General features: G+C 31.4%; 1 protein-coding gene across 4 annotated transcripts in view; it reads left to right on the top strand.

Moving 5' to 3' along the window:
* LOC125077546 (teneurin-m) overlaps positions 1–15,216 on the top strand; it is a 207,842-nt gene that overhangs the window by 59,672 nt on the left and 132,954 nt on the right. For all 4 annotated transcript variants that reach the window (XM_047689465.1, XM_047689464.1, XM_047689462.1 and 1 more), the window contains one exon: positions 2,127–2,324. In XM_047689465.1, the coding sequence (XP_047545421.1) occupies positions 2,127–2,324 (198 nt within the window). The remainder of the gene's footprint in view (positions 1–2,126; positions 2,325–15,216) is intronic.

Raw genomic sequence — 15,216 nt, 5'->3', positions numbered from 1 at the left:
ATTATGTTGATGGTGTAATCGTTATTTTGTAAATCCATGTTTTATCTATGGCTTGACCTGCTTAATTCTATATAATCACTTATCCTAAAATACGGATCAACTGTAATTACTTTCACGGGCTAAAATAATCTCTCGATAATATTAGACGATGAAATATATTCGTTTGAGTGATTTTAGAGCCTGCGTAAAGTATTTATAAAAGTCCTTAATTAATTATTGTGGTATTCTATTTTAAAAATACACTTTTTAATCATAAAATGATGACGAACGGTGCAAAATATACGTAGTGATATCATTAATACAGGCTTGTATAGTAATATAGACTTCAGATAAAATATTCTATACAATATATTCACTTGTAATATATATATAAATACTAACTATATTTTCTAAAATACTTATAACTGAAATTACTACTCTAACGGTCCATTTTGTTATCAGCCTTTTTATCAATAAAAACATATAAATAACTAATACAATAAGGAAAAAGTATAATTATTGCTTTCGATATTTAAATATGTTTTTTTTTAATACTTATCCATAATCGTTTGGTTGAGTGTAAATCAGCTAATATTGGAGCTATCGGTCCCTCGTGACTTAAAAAGTAAAATATTATACAAGCGATGCCGCGAGCGGTCCCTTGTTTACATTAGAATCTTCAGGATTTGTATTGTACTCTTTGTCATACACCGAAGCCTTATTAGTCTTAATTACGCCTGTTTTGTTATTTATTATTTATATTATGTCTTTTGTTGATTCCCTTCTTTATTTTGTGTTTTTTTTTTTTAAATATTATTAAGTTACTATTTTGATTCGTAACAATAAATATACAGTCGTGATCGAGACTTTATGGGAGTTTCATTGCGAATATCATACTTTTAAATAAAGTAAACAATTTGAAAATATTCATCAATTATAAAACAAATTATATGTTTAGTTTTATGATAATTTTTCGTTGATTTTTCTATATATATCCGATAATTTAACGAATAAGGGCTTTTGTAAATAAATAGATCTTATACTTTTCATAGATAATGTCCACTGTGGCTGAAATTTTTGAGAAAGACATCATGATCATTTGTATCTCATTGTAAAACACCACAATAGCGCGATATAACGCCTAAAAGGAACTTAAAGAAACAACATAAGGCCATGAGTAGCCAGTTAATGTCCCGCTACTGGATTCTTGATAGGAGGTTTGAAGCTTATTGTACTATGCTGCTCCAATGACCGCTTTGGTGGCATGAATGTATGACTATTCACCACTAAACGCGAGATGTATTATAAACACGAACGAAGCACAATAACTCACATATTCCAGCCACTGAGCCATCTTGGCTTGAACTTCTATGAATCTATTTACCTATTGACGTGATTTGAATAAAATATATTCGTACACGTTTACTTAGTCTCTCTGTGGTATTAGTAAAAAATGAACCATTTGACGATCAAAAATGTAAGCCAAAATATAAACAAACATGAGAAAATGGTTTTCATCTATAAGGCTTAAAAACATTATTTTTGTACGTTTTATTGTTATCTCCATGTCTATCGCTTGTTTTCCGTTTGATGTTGTTTTCGTTTCGTATTAAGACTCATTGTTTCCATGTACATTGTATTTCTGATCTCACATCTCACAAAAGGTTGACATGTTTTTCCTGGTACGAAATGGATGTTTAAACTGAGATGCGGAAGATTTTAAGAATAGGCGAATACCAACCTTCATTTTCATAATAATTTTTATGTTGAAACGAAAATAAAATAAACGTTATTTTGAAATTTATTACTAATGCTTATGAAATAATCGCACTATAAAACATTTTCAATTGAAAGGACCCAGAACGTCAATTGAAATTAATTTGTACAAATGATTTATTAATAATTAATTTGTATTTATATTAAATTATCATAAGTTCGGACCGACATTCACAGAAATTAGAAACGTAGTAAACAGTGGGTGTGGCATTTTGCTTTCGTCAATATAAATATATTTTACAAAATTTGAAGAAACCAACAACTTCTTGATTGATATAAGGCGTTCAGACTTGTACTTACAAGCATAAAAATATAGTATACGTACTAAAAAAACTCAATTTTCTAACTCAAATGTCAACTGTCTTCCTCAGGCCTGGGCCGCCTCCACCCGTACGGCTCGGGCAGCGGTTCGAGCAGCGGCAGCGGGCGGCGTCGCACGCGCCGCGGCCTCTCCGACTCGCCGACCGCACCCACCACTCCCACGTCGGCGTCCGACAACGCCTCGGACGCAACATTAACCGACTCAGAGCTGCCGTTAGCCAGAGATTCTACGTTACTCGTGCAAAACGGTCAGTATAAAACTATTAAGCTGTCGAAAAGTTATTTGAAAATATTTATAATTATGATTGTTATACAAATGAGTTACTAAAATATTAACAATAATCTTAGTGAACCAAACTTCCTTTACAATTTACCTAACCAATGTTAGAATGAATAATTATTTTAATATATAAATTTTTATATAAAATCGAGAAAGCATTAATACTAGTAGGTACTTGAAGCTGCGTATTGTTATTTTACTATATTTCAAAAATAGTTTTTAAATACGTCTAGTCTCTCTCGTCGTCGTTTTCATTGTATATTAATCGATATTTTGATCATAATATAATACGTTATCAATAAATTTTGATTATATAATAATCAAAATTTATTGATTTCCTTTTCATCTTATAAATCATTCTTATTACTTACGCTGGCTCCTAAAATTATTTAATTTTTTTGTTCAACAAAGACACAAAAACATAATTAATTAACAAAAACCGCTAAATAATTTAAATATATATATATATATATATATGTTATTATATATATATATATATATATATATATATATATATATGTGTGTTATTATACAATTAAAATATATTTCAATGAAAAAATTTTAAAGTGCCTAAATAGGTTGATATTCATTTTAGAGATTAATATCACACCATTTACTGAAATTAACGCACGAGGCAAATTTAAGTAGAGTTTTGTAGCCTGTATTTAAGATTAAACATCACTTTAATTATTCCTCAACAAATTATCCCAAAATTACGTGGAACCAAAACATTGTCGGAATAAATTCAAACAAAGGGTTACGCCGGACAGACCACTGTAGGACAAACGTCGTACTAAACGACAAATAAAAGCTACGATAGTTTAAATTGGGACCCAAAAACTGTATGTAAACAAACACGAGGTCTCGAATTTCGGTGGGAAAGTTTTCGGACCATCGGGAAAACATCGAAAACATGCGGCGGATCGAAAATGTTCGTTTGTAATATTTGCTGAACAAGTTACGGTAATCGTTAGCCTTCTGCGATGTGTAGAACAGTTGTTACTTTAATTTTCAAGGTAGTTGGTTTTGTTACTTTAATTTTTTCGATTTCGTTTTAATGATCTAAGTATAGCTATTTTATTTCATATTTACTTGATAATAATTAAAGTAACAGTTTAGTGACATTTAAAGTCAATTTATTTTAAATTTACTTTATTGTGTTATATATTAGTGTCGGACGGTATTTTATCATTCCGAATAAACAATATGTACTATTTATCACACACAACCCCAAAATCGGAATTATCCCGAAATTCTGTGAGACTATACAATGATCCACTAATTCCATCGATTCGCGATCGACTCCCAACGAGAGCGCATCGCATGAATTCCAATTTAATTGCATTCAATGAAATCTCGGGCGATTATAGAATCCGACGGTGGGAAAATTAAAAGCGGGACTCCGTTGGATTTCCTATTCAATTTCCATGGAGTACGACACGATAAAAATCCATTACGTTACGCGGCGAGGCCTCTGTGTCACGTACTTTTCTGAAATCGGTACCTTTTACTGGAAGAGATTATAAAGTCATATCACAATCTAAGTATCACTAATCTATTATGATAAAATATTTATCCGTTTAACATTACTTGTATTGTATTCTTTAGACATCATATAAAAATTTAGTGACCAAAAATGTATTAATGTGTAAATTATTAAAGACTTTTTTCAATATATATTTTAGTATAAAAATATTTACAATGTTTTAACAATTTTGCTGAAATAAATACTTTCCATGAAACAGGATTTATGTGCTGTGTATTTTTTCTAATACTTTATACGGTGATTTAAAATTCCTCTACCATTTCATTTATGTATTTATATTTGTTCATCTAATTTAAATGTCTACGGTACATCCCCTTCTAGCGTATCAAAGTATCCAGGTTTGGCTATAATGCGATTCCCTAGCAATCACATGCTTCATTTTGCATTCCCACAAACACTTTTACCGACGTCCTGTGCCATTCGTACAGCGATGGAAACCTAAATGGTTTTAGATGCTTAAAGGGCGTTTTAATTTTTACTTAAGCCCGTAAGAGTTACATTTTGATACGTTCCTCTTATTACGATGGACCTTTTAACTACATAATGCTATTATACAAGTTCTATCTCCTGTTTTGTAGCTGGTGCATGCCTGTCTTTACACGCACACTTTTCTTTGAATTTATATATTTTACATTTCCTGATGTCGAATAAAATTTGTTTAATTTAAAGCATTTAAAAATGCTTTCAAACTAGAATTTTATACCGATACTTTATTTTAATTCATATTTTTAAACTCTTAAAAATGTTTGTGTATTGTTATAAGTGATTTTTAATCTTATGTTAAAGAGAAGTTAAAAAATGCACTTGATTAGTACACGTAGTATTGTGCATACGCATAATGTTACACAAGTTCGTAAATACGTAAAGTAAAGGCTGTTTTATTACATCAAAACACGCGTCTTTAAGCGAAACTGACTTGAAGCTTTAATTTAACTTCAACAAACATTTTTTGAATTAAATTGTTCAATATTTTATAATTGTCTATTTGACTGAACAAAATACGTCGATGTCTGAAAATAGAATTTTCCGTCGTGTAAAATATTCAATACGACATGGTGAAATATTTCAAATAAATCGCAAAAAACAAAGGCTGAAAAGACCAATCTCTGAAAGAACATATCGTTTGACATGTGAAACCGAACGTAACGGATACAGTATTGGCTCAATATGTACATTGAGCATCGTACAAAGGTGTGATCTCAATAAATGTAGACATCAAATATTTTCTTCCTTGTTATTTTCTGTAGGCTGTTGCAATATTATTCTAAACTTGTCTAATCCGGTATATAGTTGTGACGTTTAGTTGTCGTAGAAGGCGGGATTATGTACTTGATTTGACTTCCAAAAAGGATCTCAATCTATATTAATATATAAAAAAGTAAAATTTAGTAAATACCGGAACTACTGATTCGATTCTAAAAAAATCGCTTTTAAAATATTAAAAAGCTATAAATGACATTTATATCATATAATTCTCTCTATTAATAAATTTATAATAATAATTAAAAAAGTAAAAATAAGGTAAAACGCCTCTTTTTGTAACATAAACATTAAATATAAAATAATCTTAAAAAATATTTTTTTTACTAATTGTGGCCGCGGCAGTATAGTTCACTAAACTCCATACTTTATCATAAAGAGGAAAGAAGGCGTGTGCCCAACAGTGGACTGGACTGTTATTTTACTTTATATACAAATTACTCAGCCATTATCATGAGCTTAAAAATGTAGTCTTCTAGTTCAATAGAAGATTATAATCCAAAATATCCATCTTAATTGAAATTGAATAAATATTGTCTATGACAATTGTAAATGACTAGACCAATAGGACTAGTTTTTTATCCGTCTATAATTATTCAACAGCTTTAAACAATGAACGACTTCCATGATGTTCAAAATTACTGACTCTTACAACGATAACAACGTATTTTCAGGGTAACAGGTGTGAAGTAAGGGAATATTTTGCTCGTAAGTACCGAAATGTTAGATAACTTTGCACCAAAACTTACTGAACAAATAAAGGGAATTTGATAATTAAGATTAAACGTATTTTCTAATGTAATTCAGTTTTAGTTTTTAGAATAGAATTGCTGATTAGTTAGATATTTATAATATTTTGTCTATGCTATTATACAATTTAGTAAATAGGGTTCTACGATTTAAAAAATACTCTCTAATTTGTTTAAATTCATGCATTTGAATATGAATTCCAACACGAAACCCATATGAAAGATCGCTCGGGATACGTCATAAAAAGAACAGATCGTAAATAGGCGAATGTGTTTAAGCAATTCGATACCCGGCCAATGCTTTTATACCGCGATATTTTTATACAAGTGTCCCTCTTAATTACCCCTATTAAATGCATGGACCGTCGAGAGATAGATGATTCCGAACGCTTTTATACCAAAACAAAAGTCTGTCCTTTTCATTTTATATCATTCTACATGTCAAAGAAAGAGACGTCTATAGCTAGGCACGTTCCTAAACCGTGCCGGAAATTCATTAAAGAATATGGCGTTGGTTAGTTAAATTTTAATGTGTGTGTTTAATAAATGTCCTTTTAAATTTCCATATGGCTGTAGAACGTTTAGTTTATTGGTCTTATGACAGGATACCCTTAACTTCAATTAAATTTGACACATTTTAGTTTGGAACTTTTGAGAGAAGAGTTGATGAGATGACTTTTAAACGTAAATATTAATTGAAATACAATTAATTTATTTAAATATTCAAAAATATCCACGTTAATCTGCAAAATAAGTTTTTTTGTAACAATGAGTGACAAAAAAAAATCATTTTGCGCTGTTGAGCTTACACTTGTATCCTGCAACATATATATTCTCTTTATATGTTGCTATGTTTACAAATATACATTTTAGTTAATATTTCGTATTGTCCTTAAAATATCAAATCTGTACGGTTTGTACAAAATTCTGAGGTACTTAGTCGGAATTTCATACTGGCATCCTCACTTCCTTCTTCTTAGTTAAATTTCAAGAAAAGTCATTTGTAGGAATGAATATAAAAAAAAATGTTATTCAGTTTTTAACTTACTTTGAAAAGACATTTCCAAGAATGAAAGCGTCTTGCAAAACTATAACGAAACAAAACTTAGCTCGATGCCATTTCGAGATAGTTTAGTATTTTTTTATAATAAAAGTTACTATTTCTTATCTAATATCTTTACAAATGAGAGAGTTTTTTCAACATTTCCGTATCACCGTCAAGCGAGAATATGACGTCATTAGTGTCACGACCACAGAATAAAGAATGTTATGGAAGTAGTAAAACATTAAGTATTTAATAAACGGTGTCACATTATTCATTTGTTTTTTTTTTTTCACGTATTGACCCTTTCACAATGCTCATTACACTACTATTCTTGTTGTTGTTTAGCCACTGCAAAGTATGCATTTAGTATCTACTTAATTAAAGGCCTTGAATTTACCAAGCCTCACGTCTAGAGCATTGGATCAAACATGTTATATTCTTGGTACCTATAGCTCTTTATATATAACTAAAATAATAGTTATGTAAATTTTAAACTGTTCCATATCTTTTTTTTATATATTGTAATAATACCCAATGCCTATATGTATGTTATTGCAAATAAACTTTGTGTTTTGATATTGCAATTTTTACTACATGACATCTTTGATAATCTTAGCTCCGTGATCGCGACGCACACTTCCCTTACTTTTACTATTTCGTACGCGATAATTCTGGATTTGAGGTATTCATCCATCAGGGGAACGTTGAAATTCATTCCCTCAAAGGCCCCTTAATCCTCAAGACGAATATCTCGTAACTTACGGACGAAGCGGAATAATCGAGACTGTGATGACGACTGAGAAAAAATGTATAATTCTCCTCCTAATCTAGCCGTTTAAGTAACAAATGCCTTGCATTAGCTGTGACAGATACGGCCATGATGATATGATGTGACAAGTGAAAGAAGCGAAATATTTATAAGGATTGAACATTTCTGTAAATTCACTTCATGTCAGTGTCATGAGAAGAGAAATTTAGAAAGAACAGTGAATCTGAAATGCGTTTTCTCTTTCTCTTTAGAAGTAATAATAATTATCCAAAAAGGCAGTTCATTCACGAGTTTGCTTTCAAAATATCAGCCCTTATTTCAATTTCAAGTTGAGGTATTTAAAATAATTTTTAATTTGAAAAGACAAACACAAGGAATATGTTCTAAAAAGCCATTATATTAAACGTAACTTAATATTATAGTCAATTATTTAAAGCGTATGGAAAAAAGCAGTTAAACAGTGCTTAAAACAATTATTTGCTTTTAAATATGGAACATAATAGATTGAAGCGACTATTCTTGGCCTAAACAATAGCAGTGTTTTAGGATGGTATGGCATCGTTACTTTCTTCATAAATTTTCAATATGCCATCGTCTACTTTATATAAAAAGAAATAAACTTAAGACAGTATCGATAGTTTTTGTTCACTTTTTGAGGTGGTCCTAAAATTCTCCGTAAGAACACTTTCCAATTATAAATACGTCTAAAAGAAATAAACTTAATTCACGCATCCTTAAGCTATAATATAAACAAACATGCTTAATCTCGTTTGCAATGTTATTATCGTTGGCCACGAATTACCGAGACTGACTTTATATGTTGACTGACGTTATATCTTTTAAGTAGTCATGTATACAAATATGTTTCGTTGAATCTGACTGCTCATGCCACAAATTCGTAATATGTTTCCACTCGTTATTTGTACCGATACCTTTATGCGACAGTCTCGAGTACAAAGCCGTAACCTGCTTAGTTTGCTCGAAAGCACAAAGGAGCTCCCATCAGTTGTACTCGGCAAACCCGAAAAAGTCCAAGCCCTTTGAGAGCCCAATCCTTTAATACTAATTGAATCATAATTTCGAAGACGAAAAGTTTCTTTTTATGTAAATCTTTTGGCCTCGCAAAACTCAAAGGCCCGAGAAATGGGAGCGAAATAATCTCAAATTTTGAAAGTCCACCGAAGAAAAGAGGTCCGTGTAATCGGGATTAAAATTTATTACGTTTTCTACGTCTTCGTGTTGCTCTTTGCTAAATTATTTCGATATTCCCCTTCGGTTATTTTCATTTTTCTTTTCTTATTCCGTGAACTATAATTATATTGGTGGAACGATCTTTATTATTTCCTTCATTGTGGTATTATTTTTGGTTGTAAGTATTTATACAACTCATAACTTATTACATTTATCGTATATTGAATAGTAAATAAAGAAACAACTGTTTAATATTATCAAATATAAGTCATATTCATTTCGTAGTTAGTGTAGCAATGACTATTGAACCTGGAAATAAATTGAATTTCCCGCACCTGTGACATGGCTTATATATCCACGATACCGTTTCACCTTCGCCCTTGTGTCGCGAAATCAAAAAACAATTTCAGCCAACAGCACGGTAGCGCGATAAATCTCGCAGACAATTTCCGAAATTTTTCTATCACAAAGATTTACACAGTGTAGCGCATCTTTAAGAAAATCGCACCTTCAATCCACTTATCGATCCCTATTCCAGTACAATTTGCGCCGTGCACGGGCAAGCGCCTGGCAATTTTGAAACTTAAATGAAAATAACTGCGTCGGCAGTGGGGCGGTGAGTTTTCGCTTTCAGTGGCGTCTTTGGCAACTTGTCGATAGTTCGCGTCCGTCGTTCCCAGCCGCCGTCCGCGGAAGCCTTTGTTTCAAGATTTTAGTTTTTAAGTGTTTTGCTCTGCTACATTTTTGCTTATCCAACAAATTCTGCATTGTTTTGTTGTTTCGTTACTCCAGAGTTATTTACGCTTGCAATATTCGAGGATAAAATTCTAATTACCGCCAGTCTTTTGTACTCCATTCCATCGATATTTTAACTATCCTTTTCAAAATTCTCTTGCTGGTATTGGTTATTAAAGATCAAATAACGACCAATTTATGAAATTTATTCCTAATTGCTTTTACGTATTTCTCAACCAGTAGCTAGGCGATACCTCAGGCTTTATGTTTTCCTATAACTTGTTTTGATAAGTTGCATTTAGTAAACGAGTAATTTGTGATTATTAAAATTATACTCGATGCAAATTATCTAAAAATACCCAACCATATAACTATATTTGATATGCAAGCAGCCGATACAAAGACAGGGCTATGAGCTCCTAACATCCTATTTACATCGTTAGCTTTCCATTCTCACCTTAAAGCGATCGGCAGATCCGTTGTGTGGAAAGCAAACGAACGTTTTCGAGGCTCTATTTTATAGAAAGACAAAGACCTGAATACTGAGTAAGGTGAAATATGCATCAGAAGATGGTTGTTGTATCAGTAATTATGCGATCCTCTTTGTAATGGTCGATCTAGCCGCCATCTTTTATTGATATTAATATAGAAAAATTCGATTAACATTTCAATCATTTATTTTTATTTAGGTACATACATATATTTTTTTAAATCATTGGAATCGTAAACAAATAAACACAACCAAAATTATAAAACGTGTCTTACATTAGTTTTAAACGTTTAGATTAATTAGAATATCCTCGATACTTTAGCTTAAATAAACATAACATAAACTCGGATACGTCTCGAGATAAATCTTAAAGATTAAATTGCCAATCAGTTTTGCGAATTACGTAACAACGAGTAAACTAGGACTGGTATTGACACGTCCATTTCGAGGAGACGATAAATAATAGAAAATAAAGTACAGATTCGCAATGCGATGTCGCAACAACAAAGGGAAAATAAGAGATACAAGGGAAGAGGCAATTTTGGTGCTGCGTAAGAAATGTTCCTGCTAAATATGTTTGCGTGCTATCTCGCCTTTATTGCGTTGTGATAAGGGTCAGATTTCTTAATATGATAATGCGTACATAAATTTGTTACGCTAATACAAATACTGTGTTCGCGTTTTTCTCGAAGGGGGCCTGTAAAAGTTTTTGAAGGTTATATATCGTTTAAGACTACGCTCCGCAAGTTTTGTGATGAAAATGAATTACATGGCGCTTTCGTTAGTGACGATTACCTCATTTTTTAACACTTGTACAACTTTTTGAAAGCCTTTTGTTAAGCTTTTACGGACTTACGTGTTGTATAGCTTTGCAAAGTAAAAAAATAACGGTTTTACTCGACTATGCTTAAACTTAACGACAGAATAATTCATAATAATGTCTTAACTGGTGATTTGTTTGGCGTTATTTTAATTTTCCTTAAGAGAATTTTAGACAATCATACTACAAGCATTACTCACGATATTGTCCAAAAAGCTATGGCCATATCTTTACAATCGACTAAAATAAATATTTTTCTGAATGTCTCTAATATGTCTGAAGCTTTATAGAAAATATCGCCGTAGCATGTTTTCGTTGGCGCGCTAAGTACACGTAAGGCGTGTTCAATTTTATCATATTTTATATAACTTTATGAAAACACCAGTCAAGTGTTACGATAATTTGTTATAACTTGTTTGATAGGATATAACTAAATGTAATAAAAATTCCGAAATATACTATATACAGTAATATTTTTGTAATTAAAAATGTAAGTGGGTGTCAAATGTTAATCGATAATCTACTAGAAGTTATAATAATAGCAATGTAATATAGACTATAAATGTCTTTGCTGAACCTTTGTTCGAGAAAACATTACCTACATATTTTTGAAGAAAAATAAACGATTTTGATCTTGTTCTACCGTTGCTTCCATAAACGCAAATTTAGCTCATGAATAATTCAGTGGCGCTTGCCTGAATTTAAACCAACAACCGTCTATTAATATCCACGCTTACTAACCACTGAGCCATCTTCGCTCTAAGAAATAATAAACCTATGAAAATGAATTTAAATTCCGATATTTATAAAATAACCAAATCATTGACCGTGGTAGAGCTGACTGATATGAAAGGACAGCGAACTGTTGTAATTACAAAAATAAAGTACTTAATCTTATGTCTGTTATTGTAGTTTAGATGTCGTAGACGATGTGTACATAATATGAGTAGTTCATATTTCTTGCAGTGCATATTTATCGGTAAATATGACCAATTACAATCAGGTCTCCCATTTCCTACGACATATATAAATAAAACATCGAAGGGAGTTCCTTAAATTTTAAATGGGTGGTCATGATCTGCCATAGTCATTAACACTGTAAGAAAAAACGCCAATTCATTCCAGATATCGTCAAGCTTGGGAACTAAGATGTTGAATATCGTGGGCCTGTAGTTACACTTAGTCAACCTTCAAACTGGAACCCAATAATGCTAAGTATTGACGTTTGTGTGCGGTAGAATATGTGATGGGAACTTACCCTGGCGGGCTTGCACAAAGCCCTACCACCAAGTATCAAAAATTCAAACACAAGAACCACTAAATATAAAGAATCGAACATTCTAAATAAACGACGAGAACGGCTCTTTAATCCGAACTTAAATTCCATTCAATTTGCTTTATTAAAAAAAGTAAACTTGTCCCTCGCTACATTTGAAACGTGCTATATAAAGCCGATAACAAGAAAATCAAACTCCGTCCGAACAACAATGTGAACCTCCAGTGAAAATTCTTGAAAAGAAAGTTGTTAGCAAAAATACGTTGGGGCTCTGCCTGCGGGCCCCTGATAAGACGGGGATCCGTAGTAAACACCCGCTCCGAGCAACGCTTACACCGCACCAAGTTATAGACATAATGCGTTTTTCTCTAACACATATTATATGTATGTAAAATCTATTCAATACAAACAAAATTAACTTTATTTAGAATAAATATATGTATGTCGCAGCGTCAGATAATTAAACACTGATTAGTTTTAAGATTTGATTCTGGATGGACAGTGAGATCAATCGTTTTTTGTCACGTTAAAAAAAAATGGAAAGTCGGTTATCAAGAATGAGATGACAGATGTGGTCGCGGCTTATATGAAATATTGTAATCGCACGTGACATTGGAGAAACAATCTGTGCCCTTTTGGCACAAATAAAAGCCAGAAAACAAAGAAATATTGTAAAAATCAATATACGATAATACAGCTATCGAATTGTTGTATTATTTCGTGAATATGTATGACGAAGATGGTGACCCCGGACCAAACAATCTTGCCGGCTCCCCGTCATATATAAATTTATGTTTTATAAAAAAAAATCATAAATATTTTTATTAATAATCTTTGATAAGGATACCGATGATAAATATATCTAACAAAATCTACAAGTTTGGAATTATCGATTACGTACATATATGTAACTATAATTTTTCGACCAATTGATTTCGTATTTAATTTAAAAGAAATAAATTATTTATAAACTACCGTAAATGTATTCATTGTAATACATAATTTTATTTAATTTACCGCTATTTATTTATAACTTATTCCAAACAAACCAAAAGGTATTCAACTTGTTAACGAAATACCTATTACCTATAGTTTCAAGTTGAAAGCTGTTCAAAGGTAGTGTATATTACTGAATTAATCAATACAGGTTACTGATCAAGATATTAGTATAGTTATCACGATCCACATTACATGATATACGTGATATAATAAAAATTAATCAGTCCGCTCGTTCTAATCCAATGGTCAAGTATTTGCTAACATAGGAACACACAATCTACATACATAGGCTACAAAGCCGACTACATTTGAGCTGCAATTAAAAACGTATTGAATGAAATAAAACATTGATTATTGTCTCGTTCGCTGCCCAAACTGCAGCCGTACAAGACCATAGTAACAACTATACACATAATAATCGATAAAAAAATTAAAGTCAAAACGTAAAATTTATCTTTGAAACTCATGTGAGTCTGAAGCAAACAATAAAATATAGGTTAATTTTAACTGAAAAAACACAAGATCAGCAGTGCGATTCTTAAGAATTCACTTCGTATCACATTTGTGAAATGTAACCGAGTTACGGTGATGCACTATTTTTATACATGCATCTAAAAGATTTCATAATCATTGTAGTTAATGACGTATTTTTTACATTTCACGTGCGTGTTCTGTAGTGAGTTTCTTCTTATAGAATAGCTATAGTACAAATACTCAAACAGACGAAGCGAAGCTGCGATATAATATTTGTAAATGGAATAAGCCATTTTCAAAATTATTTATACTTCCCGTTAATCGTTGTAATTTCGCTAGTAGTTAACTAATTAATGAAATTACCGAGTATTACAACGTTTACTCCTGTAATATTTAGATTATTAAGGAAATTAATAACATCGATTAACAACCAGTTCAAAGGCAACATCATTAATTAATATGTAAACTAAGCCCTTTCAAATTACATTATGAATCACACAAAATATATCCCGCGTTTTTGCTTGTATTTTCTGTTCAACAATAACATGATCCGCTTATCTCTACCATTGTACCTGAAAATAGCTTTGTTTTAAACTAGTATATGATTTCATATAATACTTTTAAAATAATACTTTGTAATTTTTACGAATATAGACTATATAAAAAATTAAGCTGAATTTTCAATCACAAATAATATTTAATTAGGGCTTTCATCTGTTTGAAGTACAAGCTACAATAAAAACAAATATTACATAATATACACGAAACCGTATTGAGGCAGCGTGTTGAAATAAACTGCAAATCTTTTCTTTAATAGGAAAGGAGGCCATAACTATAATTTAATATTTCAAGTTCTAATACTCGTCTCCAAAAATGTTAGCGACCATACAAAACGACCCCTTTTCTTGCTAATGCAGTACATCGGTATTATGCAATCGTTTAGTGCGGTGTGATTAAAATTGTATCGATCATATAGATCGATAATAAGTGTCGATATTTTTCCTGTGTCTTTATAGAATTAAATATATATAACAGCGAAAAAAAAAAACAACACAATGCTTAATGCGCTATCAAAGCACCCCATACCATTTCCAGCAGTAAGTAGTTTATCTGATATCTTTATTCAAGCAAGACTGTCTGTATTCAAAGGAAACTACTTACAATTGGTTACAGACAACGTAGTAGGCTTATATGCGTCATAGCAAAATCTCTAACTTTGTATAAATAACTATTGCTTGCGTAGTCACGTAGATGGTTAAATTCAGTAGCAACTAATATAAAGCATAACTATTATTAACATCGCTCTGTACATATTTTATATATCCACGTTATGATAACGTGTTACGTCATATTTTAGTCAAACTTGTTCCAAAAATAAAACCTAACGCACATATTAATTTGTACCGCTGTAAATGCCTAAATAAAAACATTATTTGAATAACAAAAAAACAGAACAATATGGCAAATAACTTTCATGCATGCATCAAAAAATTTAAAAATATATTT

Source organism: Vanessa atalanta, chromosome 4, assembly GCF_905147765.1.
Source record: "Vanessa atalanta chromosome 4, ilVanAtal1.2, whole genome shotgun sequence".
Taxonomy (NCBI): domain Eukaryota; kingdom Metazoa; phylum Arthropoda; class Insecta; order Lepidoptera; family Nymphalidae; genus Vanessa; species Vanessa atalanta.
Note: the sequence above shows the minus strand (reverse complement) of the source record. Positions and strands in the feature narration are given on the sequence as shown.